This window comes from Colletotrichum chrysophilum, assembly GCF_026319265.1.
Source record: "Colletotrichum chrysophilum strain AFK26 chromosome Unknown scaffold_58, whole genome shotgun sequence".
In the NCBI taxonomy this organism is placed as follows: domain Eukaryota; kingdom Fungi; phylum Ascomycota; class Sordariomycetes; order Glomerellales; family Glomerellaceae; genus Colletotrichum; species Colletotrichum chrysophilum.
Window position 1 is genome coordinate 183184 of NW_026517345.1, and position 22952 is coordinate 206135.

The 22952-nt window shown below is 53.3% G+C and overlaps 8 protein-coding genes across 8 annotated transcripts; 4 read left to right on the forward strand and 4 right to left on the reverse strand.

The window, feature by feature from the left end:
* Positions 1 to 5701: 5701 nt before the first annotated feature.
* On the reverse strand, positions 5702 to 6620 carry COL26b_007280 (uncharacterized protein; the record flags this gene model as incomplete). Its single annotated transcript, XM_053180078.1, has 3 exons — positions 5702 to 6130; positions 6185 to 6525; positions 6578 to 6620. 3 exons carry the CDS (start codon positions 6618 to 6620, stop codon positions 5702 to 5704), a joined length of 813 nt encoding a protein of 270 aa, XP_053035998.1.
* Positions 6621 to 7625: 1005 nt separating this feature from the next.
* COL26b_007281 (uncharacterized protein) lies at positions 7626 to 9350 on the reverse strand (the record flags this gene model as incomplete). Its single annotated transcript, XM_053180079.1, has 1 exon — positions 7626 to 9350. One exon carries the CDS (start codon positions 9348 to 9350, stop codon positions 7626 to 7628), a length of 1725 nt encoding a protein of 574 aa, XP_053035999.1.
* A 745-nt stretch (positions 9351 to 10095) lies between these two features.
* Positions 10096 to 10946, forward strand: COL26b_007282 (uncharacterized protein; the record flags this gene model as incomplete). Its single annotated transcript, XM_053180080.1, has 2 exons — positions 10096 to 10189; positions 10246 to 10946. 2 exons carry the CDS (start codon positions 10096 to 10098, stop codon positions 10944 to 10946), a joined length of 795 nt encoding a protein of 264 aa, XP_053036000.1.
* Positions 10947 to 11356: 410 nt separating this feature from the next.
* COL26b_007283 (uncharacterized protein) lies at positions 11357 to 12343 on the reverse strand (the record flags this gene model as incomplete). The annotated part of the gene is made up of 4 exons (XM_053180081.1): positions 11357 to 11484; positions 11541 to 11959; positions 12044 to 12228; positions 12320 to 12343. 4 exons carry the CDS (start codon positions 12341 to 12343, stop codon positions 11357 to 11359), a joined length of 756 nt encoding a protein of 251 aa, XP_053036001.1.
* A 1248-nt stretch (positions 12344 to 13591) lies between these two features.
* COL26b_007284 (uncharacterized protein) lies at positions 13592 to 16087 on the forward strand (the record flags this gene model as incomplete). The annotated part of the gene is made up of 1 exon (XM_053180082.1): positions 13592 to 16087. The coding sequence occupies one exon, from the start codon at positions 13592 to 13594 to the stop codon at positions 16085 to 16087; it is 2496 nt and encodes an 831-aa protein (XP_053036002.1).
* A 1134-nt stretch (positions 16088 to 17221) lies between these two features.
* Positions 17222 to 17585, forward strand: COL26b_007285 (uncharacterized protein; the record flags this gene model as incomplete). The annotated part of the gene is made up of 2 exons (XM_053180083.1): positions 17222 to 17347; positions 17457 to 17585. 2 exons carry the CDS (start codon positions 17222 to 17224, stop codon positions 17583 to 17585), a joined length of 255 nt encoding a protein of 84 aa, XP_053036003.1.
* Positions 17586 to 20277: 2692 nt separating this feature from the next.
* Positions 20278 to 21145, reverse strand: COL26b_007286 (uncharacterized protein; the record flags this gene model as incomplete). The annotated part of the gene is made up of 3 exons (XM_053180084.1): positions 20278 to 20604; positions 20656 to 20832; positions 20888 to 21145. 3 exons carry the CDS (start codon positions 21143 to 21145, stop codon positions 20278 to 20280), a joined length of 762 nt encoding a protein of 253 aa, XP_053036004.1.
* A 484-nt stretch (positions 21146 to 21629) lies between these two features.
* COL26b_007287 (uncharacterized protein) lies at positions 21630 to 22709 on the forward strand (the record flags this gene model as incomplete). Its single annotated transcript, XM_053180085.1, has 1 exon — positions 21630 to 22709. One exon carries the CDS (start codon positions 21630 to 21632, stop codon positions 22707 to 22709), a length of 1080 nt encoding a protein of 359 aa, XP_053036005.1.
* Between the last annotated feature and the right edge of the window lie 243 nt (positions 22710 to 22952).

The following is a 22952-nucleotide window of genomic DNA, read 5'->3' on the forward strand; positions in this document are numbered from 1 at the left end:
GGTTAGTGAAACGGGGAACGAGGGGAACCTGGGCAAAAGACAAAAGAGCAGATGGAGTAATGGAGGGTGGGCAGGATCAACTAACTTCACATTTGACGTCCATGGATCAAGGGATGACTGCTCTTCACCCAATCCAACAGCCAAGTTCGCAGGTTGATGACGGGGGGTTTGGGGCATGCAAGTTGCCTGTGGGTGGCGGGCGGCAGGCATTGATTGATCGGTGAACGGCACTCTCTCTCCGCTGCTAAAGCGTTTGATTCACAGGGGGTTGTCTTGGTTGGAAACAGATATGGCGGGCAGAAAGTTGTGTCTCATTTTCAGATCAGAACGAACGCCTCGATTCACACATTCACATTAGGAGGGGCATACTGGTCAGGCGGCCTTTATCGGTCAGCCCAGCCTGGCCTAGTCGAGTCCAGATCGCGAACCTGAAGAAAGTACCATGCAGAGTAAGATCTAACGGTGACGCCAGGGGCCTGGGACGTGGACCTTGGCGACATGTGGAAGCAGCTATCAGCCCTGTATCCTGACCCAGATCCCAGGGCCTCAATTGGTGTGCTTCTTTGATCCTTCGGCTGGTGTCTCAGTTTCTTCCCGAGCGCTCGGTGCCGATCCATCTCGTGCATCTACGGAGTACTCGATTGGGCGTAGATCAAGTGAGACTTGATCTGATAGGTTGAAAATACAAAACTTGTAAATGGAAAGAAACGTCCACGATGCCTTCGCAAAATATCGCAGATCTGGCAAGAGGTCTGTGAGTGAATACACTTTGGGGTCACTTGCGGTAGTATCTTCCTCTGTGGAATTCTTCAGGACAAAAATGGGGGTGGGCGGAGTGATGTACCTGGAAAGTAACGTCTGTTCCTTTGTCTAGCTGAGGTCTTTGGCTAGCCGCGATGGGCGCCTCCAATTTTGGAGATCATGCCCGGCTCCGATGGCCATGGAGGTGGCCGCCAAGTCCGGCCAAGAGCAGAGTCAAAAAGCCGGATTCACCCGTTGTTTTGTTTTGCGGAGGAAAGGGGCGTTTTAATATGTAAAGTCGCAGTGTGCCAGATTTGCATTTTGACCTTCTTCTTTTGATGTCGACAGACCTACCATCCGGCGTTGTCGTCTTCTTTTCCATCAGAATGGTACGATCTTTAGTTCAACCCATCTTTGATTGAGCAGGCACACGTGTCCTGAGGGGTCCTGGCCTGTTCGACGCTCCACGCCGTTGAGGGACCCCTATCTCTCCTTCCAATCGGTCGACTCGGGCCATTGACAACCGCTGTGGACATCTTGCCTTGCCGGCATTGTACAATGTGGGTTGCTGCGGCAGACCGTTTCCTGTCAGTTGAGCTTGTGTAACCTAACCCACCTCGGAGGCACCTGAATGTTGCGCAGGCCGATCGAACCCACACGATGTCGGGGCCACTCCGACATCCTTGTCAAGGCCTTCCTTCTTCAGGTTCTCAAGACGTAAACGGTTCTCTGTGATTGGAATAACAATATCAAACGAATGGATCTCCTCTATCCATCATGCTATCCATCATGGACGAACCCGGCCTTTCTCAACAAAGAAGAACGGTCTCCCACCTAGGGTTGCACTTTTCCCACTTGTAAGTCCATGTCTTTCCCACATCAAGCCTTTCCGCAACAAGCGTCTTAAATGGTGGACGTCTTACTCTACCATCATGGCACACATGTATCGCGGCCCATTCCAGCTATCCATGAGAGTAAATAATTTCCTTCTCGATCTCCATTCCAATCACCTCCAGTTCACGGCGAAGTCGAAGGACCGATCAATGCCGCCGACACCCCGTCGCACTTGAACAAAACTGCGACTCACCTGATTCATGCCGCCCACCACTTCACCGCTTTTAGTACAGATCGCCACGTCGACAAACTTGTCGACACTATCCTTCTTTGCCCCCTGAGGACGTTGCGGCTTAGTCTCCCGCCGGCCGACGAGCATGAATAAGAACGAGGCCGCCGCACCGCAAAAAGCAGTCGATCCCAACAAGGGAACAACAATGATTCAGGTTAAAAGTATGGGGGTCAAAACGCGTGGCCAATTGCCGGCCGCAAGCCATGAAGGCATTACCTCTAGACCAGGTCGGAAGTCCAACCCACTGGAAGTCCAGCCGTCCTCCTCATGTCTCTCTTCGACCAACCAGTGCATGCTTGTTCTCTCCTGAGCTCGCAAGCCTTTCGTCTTGACCCAGTAGCGATGCAAAAGACTGAGATGCTCCAGAACATCTTCTACTACGCAGTAGTCTTATTCTGTCAGTCCAATCTCACCAACATCCATTGGCAGTGTGATTCTATGTGTTTTGCTGTACGATGTTCGACTCCAGCTCGTGATATCCCGTACATTGGCTCGTCCGTATTGCACGCATACCTGGGCAACTCCACAAAAAGACATGAACGAGGCACTTCTCGGACAACCCCAGGCCCCTAGCACACTGGGCCCAAAAGCGACAGTGATGAACTGAACACGTTTTCCGCTCTCGAGAAGGCTCCCAAGCATCTTCGAGAATACACAGCCGGAGTGAAGAATAGTCTTCTACCCATGTCCAGTGTTCCCCAAAGCTTGGTTTCTCAGGGATGCTGAGGACAAGACTGGATTAGTCCGACCGAATGTTTCCGCGAAACAATACGGCCTGACTTTTTAGGTCGTTTGGTGCATAGTAGTCTGTTTCGGAAGCTTTTGTTGCTGGCGTGGACGTTTTCCACCTCGTATTCTACGCGAAATCTTCCGTTGCAATAGCGATTGGACACATGGAAAGTGAGGATGATCTGGTGATCGGTGATTAAACAGCATCGGTCTGACAAAGCTCGCTCCTACGTCGTCCACCCGATCCGGGTCCGTAGCAATCTATCTGCTGATATGGTAATTCTGTTGGATCTAGATGCTGCTGTGGCATATCGAGAATTGAGCGGTTGCTCTACTGCCCCGAACGCGAATGTGTTTGTGGGGTCTCGGCCGCCCGTAACCCCCTGGTAGCCCCTTTCCATCTCGGTCATTCGGGGCTGTAACCATGATCAGAGGCACCGAACTGTAGTTTTTCATGGCACCAATTCTCACAGGCTCCGGCACAGGCTCCGGCACAGGCACATCAGGAATGGTGCGCATTGGGACGACCCTGAACGCAGCGCACAGCAAAATCTCAACACGGAGATATCGTGTTGCTGGGGAGATCTTGACAATCGACCTGAATCAGAGTATTTCGACTTAGCTAGCTTTCAGACTGCTTGCTGGCCATGTAATTTGACGCGAAAGTAGGAAATGACAGGATCACGGCTGGTCTCAAGTTGTCTGTCTTGCTACCAAAAGTGACAACAGAGATGACTTCGCCCTCCTGCAGCATTCCTGCAGCATCTCGTCTTCGGGCTTCCTAAGTAGCGACAATCTATGCAGCCCCGACACGAGTGAGGACGCCCTCTTCATGCTCGGGCGAACGCTATTATTGACGTTGTGTTTTCCGAGTCACAGCCTAGGTTCGGATCCCACAAAGCCTTCTCTCTGGTGGTTACCTCCGAGAGCGTCCACATGCTCCTTTTGCCCGTTAAGTAGCGCAGCATCAGCAGGGGTGCACGCATGGTGAAAGGATCATCACTGGACTGGTTCTCCTGACACTGGTCTACACGAGATCTTGGGGTTTTTTTGGACTGCGACCGTCCAGCGAGACCGCACACGACTCACAGCATTCTGCCCATTCAACTGATCGAACCTTATATGAATCATCTTCCGACTAAGATATTTTTTTGTCGAAGTCGAATAAGCCATGAAACTGCATATTCAGTCTCGATGTCTTCAAAGGATTGATCTTATGATCTTGTAGCCGAGACTACGTTCTATGGTACCTTGGCACGTTGTGCGGTAGTAAGTATTCTCGTCAGAATGTCTGCCGATGCAGTAGACTCCAAATAATCTCCTCGCCATCGATATCACTTGACATGTCTCATCCATGACACGCATGATGCAGCTCCGTAGACCGCGATTCAATCTCAACATTCATTATGCTCGATTTTGAATCGCGCGACCCTATCTAGGTTGCCACCTGCGGGATAGGGGGAATGGGGAGAGTAGGCAGATGCGAAAGGTGGTAGCGACGGAGATAGAGTTTGGATCGCAATTTTGGGTGGAAAGGGGGAGTCGAGGATGTGTAGCATACGATACGGTAGTGTACGCGTAGCTTGCGTACAATTTCACTATTATTTTAGCACTTGCAACTGAAAATCTACATAAGGGAATAGAGACGGTAATGTCAATAAGCTATCCAGAACGCGCCGCACAACGTTGTGCGGCCAAAGTGGCGTATTGTATGTGTGAACAATCGACATTAGATGCCTGAAGTACTTTTATGTAACCTTGTCCAGCCAACTAGGTCTCACTTTTTGGGCTAACATTGCGGTGAAGTCTAAAGTAAATCGGGCAAAATATCACTGTTTCAGCCGAAAACGATTCTCCCATTGTCGTCGTAAAGCTTCCCGGTTTCTGCTGTACAGAATAACGAGTGGACAACACCAACCGACATTATTAATCTAAGCTTTCAGTTCTCATTGAATTGTCTGGAGATGCAAAATTCTTCACTAGGGACACTGATCTTGGGTGTTGCTGTTGCTGTGGGCTGATACAATGTCTAAGTAGGTACATCAAGGGGTCACCACCACACCGACAATCCGAGCTGCTGAGCCCTTACCCCGAAGGAACACTACAATTTTCCCCTTCTTACTGACTTCTTCCTTATTCCCAATCTTTTGCGCCACATAGCTTTAAACATTGTGAAACGCCTGCCTTGAATAATATGCTGGGAATTCTCTGCGCACCTCTCAAGCAGGAATTAGGGCTCTCGAAGATCCCGCTTTCGAGGAATTTTGGGCCCTTTTCTTGGTTCTAGAGTCAAGACGTTGCACCGACTGCTTTGCTAATTTTCAGCGACTGCACTTGAGCATCTTCGAATGAGCTATCAAATGTTTCCGAAGTGCTCCGGGGCTACCATGTGGTCTTTTTGTTCTTCCATTAGATGTTCAAGTTACCATCACCGGCTCATTTTCACTATAAAAATGTTCTGCCAGAAATAAGGATATCACTGGCTCTTACCGTTAGATACCTTGCATTTTCCTTTTCAAGTTGCCATAACTTAATTTAAACGGTTATGTCCAGGCCCTCACCCGTATTTCTACCACATTATGTATCCTCACCACGCACCCTGTATGGAATACCAGCGGCAGAGTTGCAACTTAGTTTGAGCCACAAGCAACACACTAATAAAGGAATTAAAACGTAAACAGGTCTGGTTTTAGTCGATATCCTCATATCTGGGCAGAATTCCACGTGTTAGGAGTCAGGTGAAAGCTATAACTCCCGACGCGAGTTTGCTCCAATCCTCGGCGAAATCAAAAGTTTTGAATCTCATAAAATCCAAGTCAACAATCCGTGGTTGATTATTCGAAGGAAAAACCTTCTAAGTCCAGAATATCACAATGCTTAATAATCTCACAATCCGAGGTGATAACATGTCCTGTGCCTTTTACCTTTCATAACTGTTTGAAAGTGCCTTATATCCGTAACGCTTGCTGTCGTTCTTTCCTGAACACACAACGCACACGTCTTCATATAATCATATTCTCTTAACAATCCTGCGATGCCTTTGTGGTGTATCATTTCCCATCAGATCCGTGAAACCAATATTCATGAATCATACGCTTCACCGCCTTAAACCTTGCGATAAGGATCCGAGACCGAGGAGCCGCGGCTGGCGTCGCCAACAGGGTTAAGGGGGATCGGGGCATGCACACCTCTCTTGTCATCCTCCACCACAACTTGACGAGGCTGGCGACTGCGACGGAATTCACTGATAGCAGCAACCAGAATCCAAGCCACGCCGAGAATGGCGGCGAGTACAGCGTAGGCGATCTTGAATTCTCTGGGGGAGTTGGAAATGTACAGTCCGAGACCACCGTTGATGATGCCGAGCGGGATCAGAAGACGGCCGATAATGAGATGCAGGTAAGACCAAAATTGGCGACGACCGTACTTCTTGAACTGCACGTGATGGATGTAACCGAAAATAGGCTGGAAGAAGAAAATGGCCAGGAGGACGAGACCGATGATAGGGTGAAAGTTGATGGTGCTGATCTCGAACTTGGGGAAACGTCAGCAAGGAACATCGATGATGAGGGGCATGAAAACACTCACCAGGCTGGTGCCACCAAGTCTGACCATCTGAGTCAGCTGAATACCCAGGGCCGCTGCTGCGATGTAGAGGACGAAGCCGGCCATCTGAATAAGAGCATGCACGATCCAGCCAAAGCGTCCAGGGACGAGTCTCATCGCAACAGAGCCGACGGGAAACACGATGACGAAGGCGATCGTGGCAAGAACTCCGTGAATCCTCCGAATGTGCATCGCTTCTGTGATGTTGAAGCCTACGAAATTGCCAAAGTTTCCACCGAAGCCATTCCCATTGCCGTTGCCATTTCCATTTCCGTTGCCGCTACCCGGGAAATTTGGGAATTGTTGGGCCGTCGCTATTGAGGCTGGTATTGTGTTAGTAGAAGCTACCATACGATTAGAGTGACCGGAACTTACCCAGGGCCACAAGGCCGAATAGTGTGAGTGTCGTCGTGCTCATAATGTGTCTTACCCTTTTGCTTTTTCTGCTAAAAGACCAGTAAATTCAAATATCGTTTCTTTCTGTTCACCAAGAAAAGTTCTGCAACTTTGACAAGATTGCAAGAAAACTCAGACTCGAAATAAAGAAAAGAGGTCGGGAAACATTTGACAGGCGGCGCTTATCATTTAACAAGACTACCATGGCGGCGGCGCTATCTTGTCTTGCAAATCCACGGAGCTGTGCTTGGGGATGTGCGAGCACGGCCACGGAACGGTGACCGAGTGACCGACGTGGCCGACAAGCCAATGGCTGAGCCGCCGATTTTCAGATCTTGGCACCTGGGCAGCGCGCACGACCTACGCGTGATGGTGTCATTGGTGGCCGTGACAGAAAGCATGGCTCATCTGCAGCGCAGCGGTGGTCGATCCGAACTTGTTTCCTCCCAATGTCTTCCTGTCGAACTGCGGGTGCGTTCGAGGCGTCAAGAGGATGCCAAGACAGGGATGCCGGGTGTGGCTGAGAGGATCTGAGGGTTCAAGCCTTCCTGTCTCTCGCGAGCACGTCCTCATCTGTTCGTGTTCGTGCTTGTGCTTGCTGACAGGACAGGAAGGATTCTGACAATTTTGTGATGAGCTGAGGGAAGCAGGGTTTCATTGCTGAGTGAGCTGTTTTACAGCTGCCAAGATTGGTCCGTCTGCGGGTTTTTTGTCTGTTGTGATGCCTGTGCATGACGCGGCCGCGAGGCTCGAGTCAAATTGATGTAATGAAGGGACCCTGTGGTTGGTGAAGCCGTCGTTGCGGTTGTGCATGAAACCCGGTTCCTGCAGCAGTCGGCGAAACGGAGCGTCGATGGTCTCACACTGGCTTCTGTTAGTGTCTTTGCCGCTGGTTAGCTATGTGTCCTTATCACAAGCAGTTGGGGGATCGACGTTGGGATTGACCCGGGACGCCGTTTGGGTTCTTTGATACATTATGCTGTATTAATCTGGCGGCGGCCTAGCCACACATTCATGTCTAACTACCTCACGATGCATCGGGTTCATCCCGCTGAGCGCTCGCCAGTTGGCTTTGCAGCCCACGTTTTCCGACCTGCATCGCCCGTTCAATCTCCCGTTCTTCCTCCCGCAGCCGAGCCTTGCCCATTTCGAGGCTCCGCTGCTGCCTTCGTTTCTGTTCCGCGACCTTGTCCTCATGCTCTCGCAGTGCCTTTTCTCTCCGGTCCCTGGCTTCTCTAGCCTTCCGCGTAGTCTCATCTTCTTCCGCGGTGGTCTCGCCCTCTGGTGGTGGGTCCAGGGTCTGGATGTACGCCTGAATAAGAGGATCTCTTACTTGCACGGGCAGGGAGATGTATCTGATGTCAACCAACAACTGTGGTGGCAGACGCGACAGATTCGTCTTGTTGTTTAATGCAGAAAGCGGTAATGACTTGAGAAGTGTGGCGAGGTCCGTTTTGAGCGTTGCTTGAGGCATCTTTAGACGATTGATATGCTCTCGGTACCACTTCTCGCGGTCTTTGTCTTTGACGTAGGGGTCCGTCATCGCCGGTTCCTTCCGATATTTCCTCTTGAACTCCTGCCAGTAGAGCTTGGGCGATGCCTTTTCCTGCAGTAGTGCCATGTAGGGTATCCGAGGGTCCTTCTTCTCTTCCTTTGCCCGAAGCTCTTTGATCTCTCTGATCTTGTCCTTGGACCACTCCTGCCATGCGTCCTTCCTTGCTTTCATCGTGTTGAGGATTGTGTATCTCGGATCCTCAATGATGTGACCGTCTTCGATAATCTTCTCCCACGTGTTGTACGGGTTTATGTTGAAATCGTCCAAAAGATCCCTGAACAGCGCAACGGCGTCCTCCTGCGAGAACTCTACGCCCTCCGCGCCTTCGGGCCATTCGTCCATGTTTCCGTCATCGTATTCGCCGGGGTCAAGTCCGTACGCCTCGCCCATTGCTTGCAGTTGGAACGCAATGTCAGCCTCGCTAAACTCCACCACTGCGTCATCGGCTGCTTCTTCCGTGCGCTGGCGCTTGGAGTTGTGTCCATCCTCGCCGTCGTCGCCCTCAGCCTCGTCGTCTGTGACTTCGACCTCTTCGTACTCTGAACTGTCGTCATTGCCATCATCGGGCAATCCTTCACTGACTTCGCGAGGCTGTTTTGGTTGCGCCCCGGGAGTTCCCTCCTTGGCGTCCGGACCTGCGCTTGCGATGCCTGCCTTCTCGCGTATCCTGGCCTTGTCCAACTCGAGGATGCCAGGCATCAGCTTCTCGGGGATTCTCCAGTAACTGGCATTCTTGTCCGGGTTATAGACGAATCGGCGACTATACTTTGTTTCGACAAGAATCCAAGGCTCATGTCCGGGTATAGGAGTCTTTGACTTGGGCTTGTCTATGGGTTCCGGACGCGGGCGCCCGTTGTCTCTGCCCCCTCTACCCCCGTGACCGAACCCGCCACGCTGCGCAGCGGGTGGCTGGTTCTGCGCATTGTACTGCGCCAGGTATGCATTTGCAACGTTCGGATCGGAGAGCTGCGGGATCGTCTGGTATTGAAAGAAGCTCGCGGAGGCGGACGGCGGCGCGGATGTTTGAGGTGCAGCGGCAACGGCGTCGGGCGCACTGGGTCTTGTGTATGTCGATTCTTTCGTTTCGGCGTTGTAGTAGTACTTGTGTCCCGTCGGCGCCGTATGCTCAGTCCATCCGGGCAGAAGAGGCGGCAATGGAGCGGCGTTATCTGACGGCTTGTATGTTGACCTGAGCATGTTGAGCAGCAAGGCGCGCAAGCGCAGCGAATATGGTCCCGATATTGATGAAGAAAGCGATTGTTGATTTTTGAAGGTTGATGGCTGCCCAGGAACGAATCAGTGACGGCGAAACGTCGGGTGCCGATAAGATAAGGTCGCCTTGGAGCTGAGGAAGGTACGGATAGCTCAGCTAGCTGCCCCAGTGACCCCTGCATCTCCGAACCGTCGCAGCTCGGCGAGTGACCAGCTGTCGGATTCTCCCAATCAAATGCTGAACGCCACATACGCAGAGCACCCCCCTTGATGTTCGTACCAATTCGACCAAACTAGGGGACAAATTGGTCCGGAGGATCTGCAGATTGATCAAGTGACGGTTGATAGTCTCTGGCGCTTTGCTTGCAACTGGAGTGTCTCTACTGCCGTTTCTGTCTCCGTCTCCGTTGTCTCTTTCGTTCACTCCTGCCTTTGTCTGGTGTTGTCGATGCTCAACAAACTGCTTCGCGCCTGCAGAGGGTGACTTTTCACGATGGCGCCCGGTCGTTCTGCATCAAGCGGGAATGCTGCGGCATCCGCATTCTCTCGTTTCTGGAAGGTATGTTTGCCTCCAATTACAGCGAGTTTGCTGGACCTGTCTAACTCGAGTCTCAGAGAACTCATGCGCCAGACTACCTAGGGTTCGCGATTCTGCTTGGTACCTGGATGCTGGTAGGCCACAACGCGACTGGTTGCGCCAAAGAGCTTGTCGTTAACTTTGTTGACTCAGATGCTTGTCTTCCTCGAGCCGTTCCACCGCATGTTCTTCATTAACGATCTTCGCATCTCTTATCCCCATGCAGAAGTTGAGCGTGTGCCTGTGTGTAAGTTCAACTCAATTTCTCATCTATTTGTGTGGTGTAATTGACCAGGATTGCAGACATGAACTTTGTTTACGCCCTCTTCGTGCCGCTGGGCGTTCTAATTATCTACAACCTTATGACGAAGGCTTCACCTCATAAGCATGAGGTTACCCACTTGAGCCTTGGTATCTCCGTCATCATGACCTCCTTCATCACAGACCTAATCAAGAACGCTGTTGGCCGACCAAGGCCCGACCTTTTGGCAAGATGTAAGCCTGCCGCTAGCACCAAGCCCGACCTACTTGTCACCATCGACGTCTGCACAGAGAAGGCCCATCACCTCCTACATGATGGTTGGCGGTCCTTCCCCTCCGGTCACTCGTCCTTCTCCTTCGCTGGCCTCGGGTTCCTCAGCATTTTCCTCGCTGGCCAGCTGCACATCTTCCGCCACAACAGCGGCGGCCGTGATCTGAGCCGGGCGTTGATCTGTCTGGTGCCCCTACTTGGGGCTGCCTTGATTGCCATCAGCCGGTGCGAGGATTACCGACACGACGTTTACGACGTATGCGTGGGATCTCTGCTAGGATGGGTGGTTGCGTATTGGAGTTATCGACGACACTGGCCTAAGTTGACTGCGAAGGAATGTCATGAGCCTCATCCATACCCAGGTTCGGAGCCAAGGGCAGGCTGGAATCGACTGCGTGACGAGGAGGAAGCTGGGGATTCACGACCCGACGTAGGCTATGAATTAACCCAGCTAGACAGCCAAAGACGCTAATCACAGCAAGTAGGGTCCGCCGTAGAGTTCGAATGATACAGCATCACTACCAACAGCATCAGCATAGGCATCGAAACAGCGCCAGCCAGCAACGCATCTTCTCACCAACCTTTGCATTGATTTCGTGCATCCCTGCCTTGGATTACTTGCGTTGCCTTTATTGCCTTCATCATTGTCATTGTTGATACTATCTTCGCCTTCCTCGTTTGCGTTGCGCTTCCATCATATATCTGCCTTCACGGTTTGGTCTGTTGAACATGTCACATTACTGGATACATAGGGATACCATGGCTACGCATATGCACTGGCATCAATCAGCCTGTCTGGGGTTTGGGGCATCAATTCTATTGGTACATCAGGGTAAAGGGCATCCATCACGCCCAATCTATGTTTTGATTCTCATCATGCCATTATTTGTCCTCCGTAGACTCATCCTTCGCCAAGTCGTGCTCCTTCAGCAGTTCCTTGATCTCCTCCGCTGTCCAGAGGCGGTGGTAGATCTTGCCATCTTCCGTCTGGCCGACCGTGGCGAACTCGACTGTGGTGGTCGATTAGCAAACGAAGAACACCATGCAGTTTTCGAAAAGAACTCACGCTTCTCAGCACTCAACTTTGTCGAGTCCATGGTCTTGCTCAGAACCTTGACCGCCATACCGCATGCCTCCTTCAGGGTGCAGTCCTCCTTGTAGTCCTGCTTGAGCAAGCTCTCAGCGCTAGCTCTGTTCGCACCAACGGCCGTAGCCTTCCATCCACCGTAGTTGCCTGAAGGGTTGCTCTGGTACAGCTGGAATTGTCTGCGGGGGTCCCAGCCGGCGTAGATGAAGGAAACACCGAACGGTCTGAGACCACCGTGTTGTGTGTAGCCCTGCTTGAGGTCGCAGAGTCTTCGGACGAGCTGTTCGCAGGGGATATCTTCGTTGTAGGTGAGGAGGTATCTTTGGGCGGCCTGGCGGGCATAGTTGATGAGAATGTTGGCATCGGCCGTCATACCAGCAACGGCAGCAAGCATGTTGCTAGAGAAGAGGTGGGTAAGTTAGTTGCTGCTATCGTAATGCCGTCCTCCAGAGAAAAAGAACCCAGGAAGCAAAGTTACATACTCGTTGACGATGTACAGCTTCTCGGCGGATGTGTCTTGCTCCAACAGCTTCGACGTCACCTTGCGCTCTGCAGCAAGAACGATTCCGTCCTTGGCGAGGATGCCAATGGCAGTGCCGGCGTGGGAGATGGCCTCGAGCGCATATTCGACCTGGTAGAGACGGCCCTCCGGCGAGAAGATGGTTGTCTGGAGACATTGTGTAAGTTTGCTGCTTCACCTTTCAATCGGTAGGTCTGCGGGCATAGCAGAGCAAGGGAAGAGCGGGGAGGGGCCTTACGCGGGAATCGTAACGACGAGACATGGCGGGCGACTGGTCAAATTGGCATCAACAGTATCCGGGCGGTGTATTTGCGGTGGCAGCGGACTCGGGGTGAGGCCGACGAAAATGGATTTGTTGTGCGGCGGAATGTGTTGTTTGTCGATTGGCAGGGAAGGCTGTTGCTTTGGGTGCAGCTTGAAGCTCCAGGCAATCGATGCACGCGTTAGCTCCTGTATTGCGCCTAGCCAGCCTGGACCCCAGCTGAGGTAAGAGCCAGCCCGGTGCAGTCGGGTACTTTCCACTTTGTACCTCCATTTGAGAGCACTGGCCCGAGCTTTTGCCGGGCGCCAGGTGAGCACAGGATTCTTACCTCATCGAATGATGGCTCACCGAAGTGGAAGCTCACCGAGGCGGGAAGAACATCAAGGTGTGACGCCGGGCCAACCTGCCTTAGGCAGAAATGATGCCCCCAGCCATTAGCAAAGCGCACGGCTCGGCTGGCGAGCTGCTCCTTCTGCACCTCAGCGGAAGGCCCAAGCCAGCGGTGCTGATTTGCTTACCTAACAGCGCAAAGAGTGGAGGCGATTCGGCATTTTCCCTCCAACCTCGCGCCGTTTTATCGCATCGACCGCCAGTCCACTCACATCCACGCCCGTCACCTCCACCTTTGCGCAAGCTCCCTTCTGCTCTCCCACACAACAGAAAAAAAGCGGCACGCGAACACCTCAACGCCCACCTCCAGACTCTGATTCGGCTGTCGCGAACTGTGTCGCGCGACTGCTGCTTCTTCATCTTGTGCTCGAGATTCTTGTGACAGACCGCTTCAGACAGGATCCGCGTGGCCGGCGCTCGCTTCTCGCGTTGAGCAACAGCATCCGGGGCATCTGTCGCGGCGCGTGGTGGATGGGTCACATATCTTTAGTCCTTCTCGCTGTCGTGAAAAAATCAATGCATGCCTAAGAGAGAACACCACTGCTCCTTTTTGTACCAGCAACCAGAGTAGACGGAAGCCCAATCCTTCAAGCCATACCTACCTGCCTCTCCCCCGCCACAGCCGACCGTTCCTACCCTACCTACCTACCTTGCCTTAGCAAAGGGAGACGCACGGCAAGAAGCCTTCCCGCCGTCGACAAAGCGAACATGTCCGGTAAGTACTGCAGCTTCCGTCGCGCAGCCCCGCCCAAACAGCCAACCACCCCTCGCACCTTTCGCACTTTCCAAACCCCCAATCCCTCCTGCCTGGTACACTTCGCGTTGCGCCTCAGCATGATCATCGACAGTCACTAAGATATGCCACGCAAAGGAGAACCGGAGCCTCGCCGCTCAGTGCGCGCGACCAAGGGCCAGCACACCAAGGCCTTCGACGACCAACCGATCGAGCCTCCCAAAAAGCGAGGGAGGAAGAAGAAGCAGGAGGAGGAGCCCGAGGAGGAGATTATCCGTTGCGTCTGCGGCGCGACCGAGCAGGACGGCGACTCTGAAGAGCCCTGGATCGCATGCGACAAATGCACTGCGTGGCAGCACAATGTTTGTATGGGTATGAGTGTCTTCACGGAAGACCTCCCTAAGAACTACTACTGCGAACAATGCGCTCCCCAAGATCACAAGGAGCTCCTGGCCGCCATGTCCAAGGGCGAGCGCCCCTGGGAGGCCCGCCGCAGGGCCTATGAGGACGAACAGAACGAGAAGAAGAAGAAAAAGAAGAAGGGCGGCAGGGGTGGCAAGCGTGCCAGCGATCCCAAGGAGGACTTGTCGCAGGACGCCAGGAGTAACAAGGCAGAAGACTCCCCCGCTCCGTCGGAGACCAAGGAGAAGAAGGAGAAGAAGGACGGCGCAGCGAAGCCGTCCACTGGCAAGCGGAAGGTTCGCGACGAAGAGAAGGATACGAAGGTTGGTTACAACTCGTCCAGATCGCAAGGCCAATGTGCTGACTTGGTACTATCACAGGCTTCCAACCAGAAGATGCGCAAGCTTTCCGAACCCGAGGCTGCAATCGTCAATTATACCCCGCCGGCAGACCTGACTGCCAAGATTACGGACCTCCCGGACGATCGCAAGGGCTCTGCGCAGCTGCTTCAGAAGGCCCTTGTCGGCGTCCTCACCGCTGCCGTCAAGGACAAGAGTGTTACCCTGCCCAAAGATGTAACTGTTGCGGCCAAGGCCGAGCGCCTGGCTCTCGAGATCGAACGTGCGGTTCATGATACTCACGCCGACCGCAGCCATTACGCTCAGCAGGCCAGGGCACTGTACGCCAACATCAAGATCAATGCCGACTTGACCAAGCGACTTCTAAAGCGCACCTTGTCTCCGCCCATGCTGGCCACCATGAGCGCCGACGAACTGGCTACCAAGGAGAGGCAAGATGCGAATGCGCAGCTGAAGGCCATCTCCGAGAAGCAGTCCATTCTGATCACGGAGGAGGGACCTAGAGTGCGCAGAACACACAAGGGCGAAGAAGTTGTCGAGAATGAGTCCTTTCAACAGTCTGACGATGCTCGCTCATTTATCAGGAGGCCTAGCGCTCGAGATGGTGAGGCAAAGACAGATGGGGAGGCGGACCCTCATAGTGGGCTGCAAATTGACACGCACGGCGCTCGGCACTCGCCCAAGCATCCCGACTTTGACATCAACAAGGTCTTTTCGAGCGTCAAGTCTCCCACCGGAGGCCATATCCGCCGGCCCTCGGCGCCGCTCCACGGACCCGGCGTTGATCCCGATGTTGACAGACTGCTTCAGGAAGAGACGGACTCCCCGCCATACTCACCCACAGACGAGACAGACCCGGACGTGGTATGGCGAGGCCATGTTGTCATGAGCTCAATCACCGATTTTCCCGCAGCGGCCAACTTTGTTGCGGGAGCGAACCTGGCGAACACCATTGGCCTGCCATGGACGAGTTTGATCCCCAGGAGGTTGACGGTAGCCGGACGCATAGATGAGCAGAAGGCGATAGAATACCTCTGCGGTCTACGCTACGCCGACCAGACCGACATAGTGGTCGTGGCCTTGTCGCCAGCTTCTGAGGCGTCCCGGGGCGACTTTCAGCAGCTCTTCAATTACTTTGTAGGCAAGAAGCGATACGCAGTCATTGGGGATAAGGGCCTGGCCAACGTCCGGGACACGTATCTAATTCCCGTTCCGCCAGGCGAGGGCAACTTGCCCGAGTTTATGCTCAACTTTTCGGACAACGTCCTACCGCCGAAGCGGACAGAGCCGATGCTCCTGGGCGTGTTTGTGTACAGGAACAACCCGCGACAGCCACAGCCAGTCAGCGCGACCAGGTCGCCGGTCGCGAACTCACCCACGCCGACCCAAGCTGGTTTCCCGGCGAGGCATCCTTCGATATCTGGCCCGGCCTTTTCGCCGACTGTTCCGCAAGGACCGTTTGCGCAACCTGGTCTTCCCGCGGCCGGTCACGACGGCCACGCACCGCAGCATCCCACGCAGGGCGCGCATCAAGCGGTGCCTCCGAACCAAGCGCCGGCGGGCTACACCGCGGCAAGAGGGCCGGAGGCCGAGCAAGACAGACGCCAACGCGAGGGCCAAGCCCTGGCTCATGAGGTATTAGGTCCCTTGGTCAATAGCAGGACTGTTCCCTTTTTGATGCCACATGCTCATGCAATGACCCGGACAGAATGGGAAGTGATCAAGGGCATTTACGACAGAGACCCGAAAGCCAGAGAAGATTTGCAATACCTGAGCCAACTGCTCGAGAAACAGCAGCCTGTCAAGGCCGGCGACGCTCCTGCAGCCGCGGCGCCTCAGGGAGTTGCGCCGTCAGCATGAGCGCGCCGTGTTCATGCGTCCCCGGAACATGCAAGAACTGGCGTCTATGCGGCTGCCACGGTACATAGTTCTTTTGGAGTTTTACTGTTTGAAGGACAGCTTCTATTTGGGTTCAAGGGGTGGAGATACCATTCCCAGCGAGGGAAGAGAGGCCTGGAAAGGCAGAGGTTTTTTTTTTCTTGCTAGTACTGTTACAACTATCAATTCGAGGCAAATGGTTCTATTCCGCCAGTTTGAATGTGAAATGTTGACGTGTCAGAGTCGCCGCAAAGCCAAGTCGACCGGTGCCATTTCCAGGCTTGACACTGGGTCAATGCTGTCTCATTGGATGAAACGTATCATGGGCTATAAACAACAGAGTTGCGACCATAGCGATGAAAGACCATCAAGAGACAATGCCGAAAAGACCGTGAAGACGATGAAAGCTTCGAGGACTCTCTGGGAGACCCTGCCAAGATGTCTCATCTCGGTCATCTCCAGCGCTGGGGACGTAGCGAGTCAACAGCCCGGCAAGGCGTTGTACAGTCTCCATTGACTCACTGAAACGGACGATACACTGTGGCAATCTCCCACCTCCCGATGTGCTCAATGCTCAAGCTTCCCTGCTCTAATTCCCGTTACAACCCCCGCCCTTTCACTGCCACCTGGCTGTGCCAGAAACCAGTCGCGTCTTCAGCCACAGTCGACAACATACTAAGCTCCAAGCTAGCTACTGGCTGCTCTTCTGCATTTCAAGCCGTCTTTGCCCCACATACATGACGACAACATGGGGATCTTTTGGAGCAGGGAAGCGTTAGCAAACAAGCAGAGAACAAGCATTCTATTTAAGGCTGCGCGCCGACTGGGTCCGGCACCGCTTTTCTCCTTTTGGGGTGCATAGGGACCATCGCTGTGCATAGGTTATAATTTACGTATTCCCATTTCAGAACGCCTCGGTCGCTTCTTTACTGCAACTTCCCTCATCTTTCTCTTTGCTCCTTCCGGGTAACAGCACGATTGTTCATGTCAGTCAGCCGACGTGACGTCACCATCATCAAGTCCCTCTTTCAATGACTCAAACGCTGACATCGAGATTAAGCAGATTTTCTTCACACCGAACCAATATCACCACAACTCGAACATCACAACACCACGATGGCTTGCGGATCAACTTCTACTGGCCTCGTCAACCGCAACGGCCCTGGAAGCGCAGCTTCTTCCATCGTCGAGAGCATCGTCAAGCCTGCCGAGGCCACCGGCGGCAAAGCCAAGTGTTTCGAGGTATGTACACGAGAACAGATGGGCGTGGTACTCGGCGAAACCCTTTTCGTGGCCCGAGGACCAGGTAGTGCAAAGTTCGCTGCCCTTGCTTCTTTTTGAGTAGCTCTAGATGCTCGATTTGCTCTCCCTTCCTGGCCTGCCCTCTGCCTCTGGGATACCCAGTACCCTCTGCTTTATGGACCTCCTCGGCCCCTCTTCCTCCTCTTCAAAGGCCGCGCTCACGGCGAGGAAGAACTAAGGGTAAGCAAGCAAGCAGGGGGTAGGTCGTCAGGCAAGGAGCAGGTACGGAGCAGAGCACCAGAGAGCATGGCAGACATCAACCACAACAATAGAATACTGTACTAACGTCGAATTGCGCAGTGTGACGGAGTAGAATGTTGCTGTATCCCGTATGTTTGCCCTATTCGACTTCATTTGCATTAGCTGACGTCGCTTTTTTTTAGAATTCCTTGCACTGTCATGTAAATATGACATGTGACCAGACATGAATCATGGAATTGGACAACAGGAGAGTGCTAAATTGGACCGATGATACCGTTTTATGGAGTCAGTAGCCGTGCGGAACTTTGTTTGGGCGTATTTTATAAAAAATCAAGAGCATTTGGGCTTGAATTTTGACTTGCACTTTCACCTTGCGTGATGCCGTAGATGTGATTGCATATCCACGCCTCATTAACAAACATATTGAGATCTCTCTAGTGTTACAAATAACCCGAGGCCCGTCTGGAAACTGCTCTCATGCTGACTTCGCGCCCAGGTTTTAATTCGAACACCGCAAGTGGCCATAAAACTGCACCCGCAGGCTCCGGGCTCACGGCCGAAGACCCGGAAAATACCGCCCCACTCCCGGCCCGGGTGCCCCGGGACGGGCAACTGCCGCAGCCTGCGGGGTGCTTGCCGGTGACCTTGCTAGGTAAGCAAACCAGTGCTTTATTATGCATATAGTGCCTTGCATTCCTATCAAAAGTTAAAATTTCTGAGCAACCCCCCCTCACTTCACTCTTCATCATATCCTGGTGTCTGTAAAGACTCAACCTACTCTCAATCTATCTATTCTCCTTTCCCGTCTCCTTCTCATCTCCTATCGTTACCATTATTATACTCGGCCTCCGCTCAACAAGCTGTTCGATAACAATAGCATAATTCACTCACGATGGCGAGCCCTGAATTCAACAAACCGACCATGCTCGTCATTACTAGATACGATCACATGTGGAGGGCGTATTACTTAGGTGAGAAAGACGAGACTTTATGGTGACCGCAGAGTTCTTTACAGAGCCGAGACTGGGCTCTTCCTATCAGGCCGAAACACACTAATTTCTAGCGTACAGCCCTGTTGAAGCATTTAGGTATACCTGGGAGGCTGTTCACCTTTAGTACGAGATCCTAAAGGATTATCACGATACTTCAACGATACGTGAGCAAGCCCGTATGCAAACTAAGCCATAAAAGCGAAAGGAAATTTTGGGACCGGCACCGAACAGGAACGTCAAAATGACGAGGACATTACGAAATTGGTTTGAGTAGCATTGCTGTTGAGCTCCTTGATCGCATCATCCGGCCTCCTGATTACATAACTTAGATGCTTTCCCGTGCCACTCACTAACAGTGGACAGCGCTGAGTAAAACGCCAGGACTGACATCTAGACTGTATAGCTGGAGGGGGCCAAGCGGACGTAACAGGCCGCCCAGGATGACGGCAACCGTGGCGCTATGCTTCCCTCTCCTCGGCTACTGCTGCCACGTTCTGCCGACGCTGGTGTGTTCCTCACTTCCACTCAGGATGAGGATGCGCCCAACACTTCCAGCTGCACCACTAAGTCCCCTCAAGTTCGGCCCCAGTCCCAGTCCAACATAGCAATCGAGAACGCCTTCCTGCCGCACCAGTGCATCCATATGAATGTCAGACGAGGTGCTGTAATACTCCTGCGATGATGAACAACGGCAGCAAGCTGCCAGAAAAGATGGGGTTCATGAAATTACAGCGGCAAGAGGGCCTGTTGTCCAATATGAAGGGTGTCGGGGGTGCACCGGAGGCGTCCCGCACCTATTTTCGGGTACTTTACAGTTAAAAAAGGAGGTAAAGGGAATATACGATGCAGCTGCATGGGATCAAAGATGGTATCGAATAAGTTGGGTCGCGATGAAACTGTGCGTGTTGGAATCTGGTTGTTTTAATGGTATAGGCAACTGCCTAGTCAGCCTGACATAAATTCATGAACTGTCCTCCGGGGCCTTCTTGTAAGCTGGTTGCGTTGTTCGTCACCCGCACGTGTCCTCATGTAATGTTTTCCACATCTGTACCAAGTTGGTCACCATGTCCATTTACTCTCGCGAGTAGTACCTTGAAATGTGTCAACTTTGGATACGTCTGGTATCACACCAGCTCTCCAGGCAGAAGAGCTCCTAAAGTCTAACTTGGAGGTTGGGGAATACCATTATGTGCCTCCAGCCTCGGCGCCCAATGACAGGTTCTCCTGCCAGTGTCGGTGCCACATTCTCTTCCATGACTGCAAGATATGACTTTGGCCCATGTCAAGGTCTCCGACAGTATTCCAAAATCTCGTCTGTTGTCCGCTCGAAATACTGTGGGATTTCTCCCTTAGCCGTAGGATACTTGTTTTTAAAGATATGTTCTGTGCGACTTTGGCCTTTGGGCAAGTAGTGCAAGAGATATCTCACAAGCTCTTGCCAGGGCCGCTGAAAGACGCAGCCCCAGCATCGCTCTCCTAGTCGAGATGCATCTCTTTCAAGCTCGCGAGGCACCTTTTCTTAGCCTCAATTTCCTTTTCCTTGGCGTCATGTAACCGTTCCAGGGCCGTAAGTAAATTTTCCTCAGTATCCTCTGTGCGAGGTTGGACGCCTGAAGTCTGCTGTTCGGGCACCGGGCTCTCGTTCACGTTCTCATAGGGTACCTCTTCGCTCCCTCTCTAGAGAAACATGGCGTCTGCGGTAGCCCAAACCTCCAGCTCGCGTGCCGTGGCTGCTGCCTTCAGCTCTTCTGGTGTCATCTCTCCATCTACAGTCGAGCTGATCACTTCCGAGACTTTGGGGATCTCGATGCTGCCCAAACCTTCCAACAGGCGCTTCGCCTTGTCAACCTGAGCACTGATGGCCGCCGTCTCCGCTCTTGTTCGATCGAGGTGGGATTGCATCATCGCAATGGCAGATTCGCGGGCTTGGTGGGGTCGGTATTCGTTGAGGACGTGGTGGAAGTTGATAAACAGCGTTCTGAGATCTTCGACCTTGGCTTGGCCCTGCTAAAGTCAGCGGAGGTCGGGCGTGCGCGAACATGGCGGAGGGTTTACATCGTCTGGCGTGGTGGCCATGACGCTGACCAGCTCGAGGAAATTCATCAGGATGGACTTGGCCATCTTCTTGAGCTCAAACGCACGGTCAAGGTGCTTGCCATCCTTTTCCTCAGGGGGAGCAGGCGCAAGTCGCTGAATCTCGCCCTCTTCCAGCGACGGAAGTTTGTCGTCAAGCTAGACAAACGTTAGCTTGCAAAGCATGCGAGAACTATCCAGAATTCAAACACACGGTATAATTTGCCCCAAAAACCTTCCATGTGCCAGAAGCTGGCTCGGATGGGGGGTTCAGATTGATGAGCTCCTCTGGAATATTGGGTATGCGCGGCGGCAAGTCCTTGACGTCGACGCCATCCTTTTCAGCCTGGGCCTTGCGCAGGTCCTCGATGCGAGCCAACTTCTCGGGTGTAAAGTCCTTCCAGAAGGGAGGCGGGTTCGGGAAGGTTGCGGCCACCGCATTCTGCGATGGCTCCTCGGGGTTGTCGGCCATGTTTGCGAAAGTCGAGCGAGGTTTCTGAGTCGGCTGGGAGCGTGGAATGGATTCAATGAAGCGGGGTGGTCATTGTCTTGATTGTCTGAGAGACTGTGTCTGTCCACGTGTCTCTGCCTCTAAAGGCGGCGCAAAGTTGGAGGGTTGAAGAGTGCCTTCCCAGGTCGACGAGGTTGGCTTTCAAGGAACGCGACTACCTCATGGAGCGCGCAAACAGGTCCGGCAGGCGCCCGAGCCACCAGGCCCCCATTCAGCTGATCTAATCCGGATGTGGCTTAGCGTCACCTGTCCCACCTTGTCAACTCCACGTCCCCAGCAGACAGCTGCGCTACGTCGCTCTGGCGATAATTAGCTTGCCGAACGATGATTTCATCCCCTTTCGATTCTTCAACGCCAACAAGCCATTGAGCACTCCCACCCTTATACCCGGCCTCGAAACTTTCCTGCGCGCTCTGAGGCGTCAGAAAGACGGACTCCTTTCAACATGGCCGACGTTCGTTCCCTCCTCCGTCAGCAACGCGCTGCTCGACGAATCGAACATCCCCACGCGGCATACTCAGATGCGGGCAAGCTCCTCTGCACACTCTGCCACGAAGCTATCAAGTCCGAATCTCTTTGGGAAGGCCACCTGAGAGGTTCAGGCCACGCAGGAAAGATCAAAACCCTCCAGCAAGCTGCATCGACCACCACAAATGGCTCGGCAACCGCGGACGCCGCCCCATCCAACAAGCGAAAACACGACTCGGACGAGGATATGGCAGAAGACGAAGGCATGGCTGAAGCTGTGCGGAAGAAGAAGAGCAGGACGAATATGAGCACTCCGGCTCGCTTGTCCGCTGGCGAGGCGGATCGCGACCTGAAGGACGTGACACTGACGCCTCCGTCGCTGACTCGCCGGACATCGACAACGCCCGTTCAAGGCGTCGAGATCCAAATTCCCTCCCGACCTGCGACGCCCGCGCATAAGGACGGCAACTCTTCCAACTCCACCCCCCTCAACCAGCCTGTTGGCCCATCACCACTGATCCCTCGAGAGGCATCGCCCACACTGGCGAGAACGAAGGCGCCGCCCCAGCAAAACGGTACGGCCGCACCGGCTGAGGCTGCAGGCCAGGTGGATGAAGATGAGTGGGCAGCCTTTGAGGCGGATATTGCAGCTGCAACAGCGCCAGTGTCAGAAGACGCGGTGATATCCGCCCCGGCAATGACTGCAGAGGAACACGCAGAGGCTGCAAAGACAGAAGAGGAGGAGCGAGAGAAACGCCGGCTTGCTGCGGAGAAGGACCTTGAGGACGAGAAGGAGGAGGCTACGCGAGCCTTGGAAGAGGAATTCGAGGATATGGAAGAGCTCGAGGCGAGAGTCAGGCGGTTGAAGGAGAAACGCGAGGCCCTGAGACACCAAGGAGATGCCGGTTCCGGTGCCGCCTCCAGCACTGTTGTTGCTGCCAAACCTACTGAGGCAGATGGAAAGGAGAATGTAAAAGCGAATGCCGAGGAGGAGGAAGAGGATGATGACGATGATGAAGAAGAGGATGACTTCATGGGCTTCCGGTATCGCTCATGACATCCGGCGTCTAGTCTGAAGTCGTTGCTGCCAGGTCATAAGACGGCGAACAGGTGTTTTCAAGCGGAAGGTCAGGGCGTCTTTTTGGTGTATAAATACTGTAAATTACCTTCTCTTCGGGTTGATAACATTGACGTCCTGTAATGCCTATAGGCACTTTGGGAACATTCAACAATTACTTGCCTTGCGCCGTGTTCATTTGCTGATTCGAATCAGCGGCTGTGAGGACGGGCTTAGCTGTCA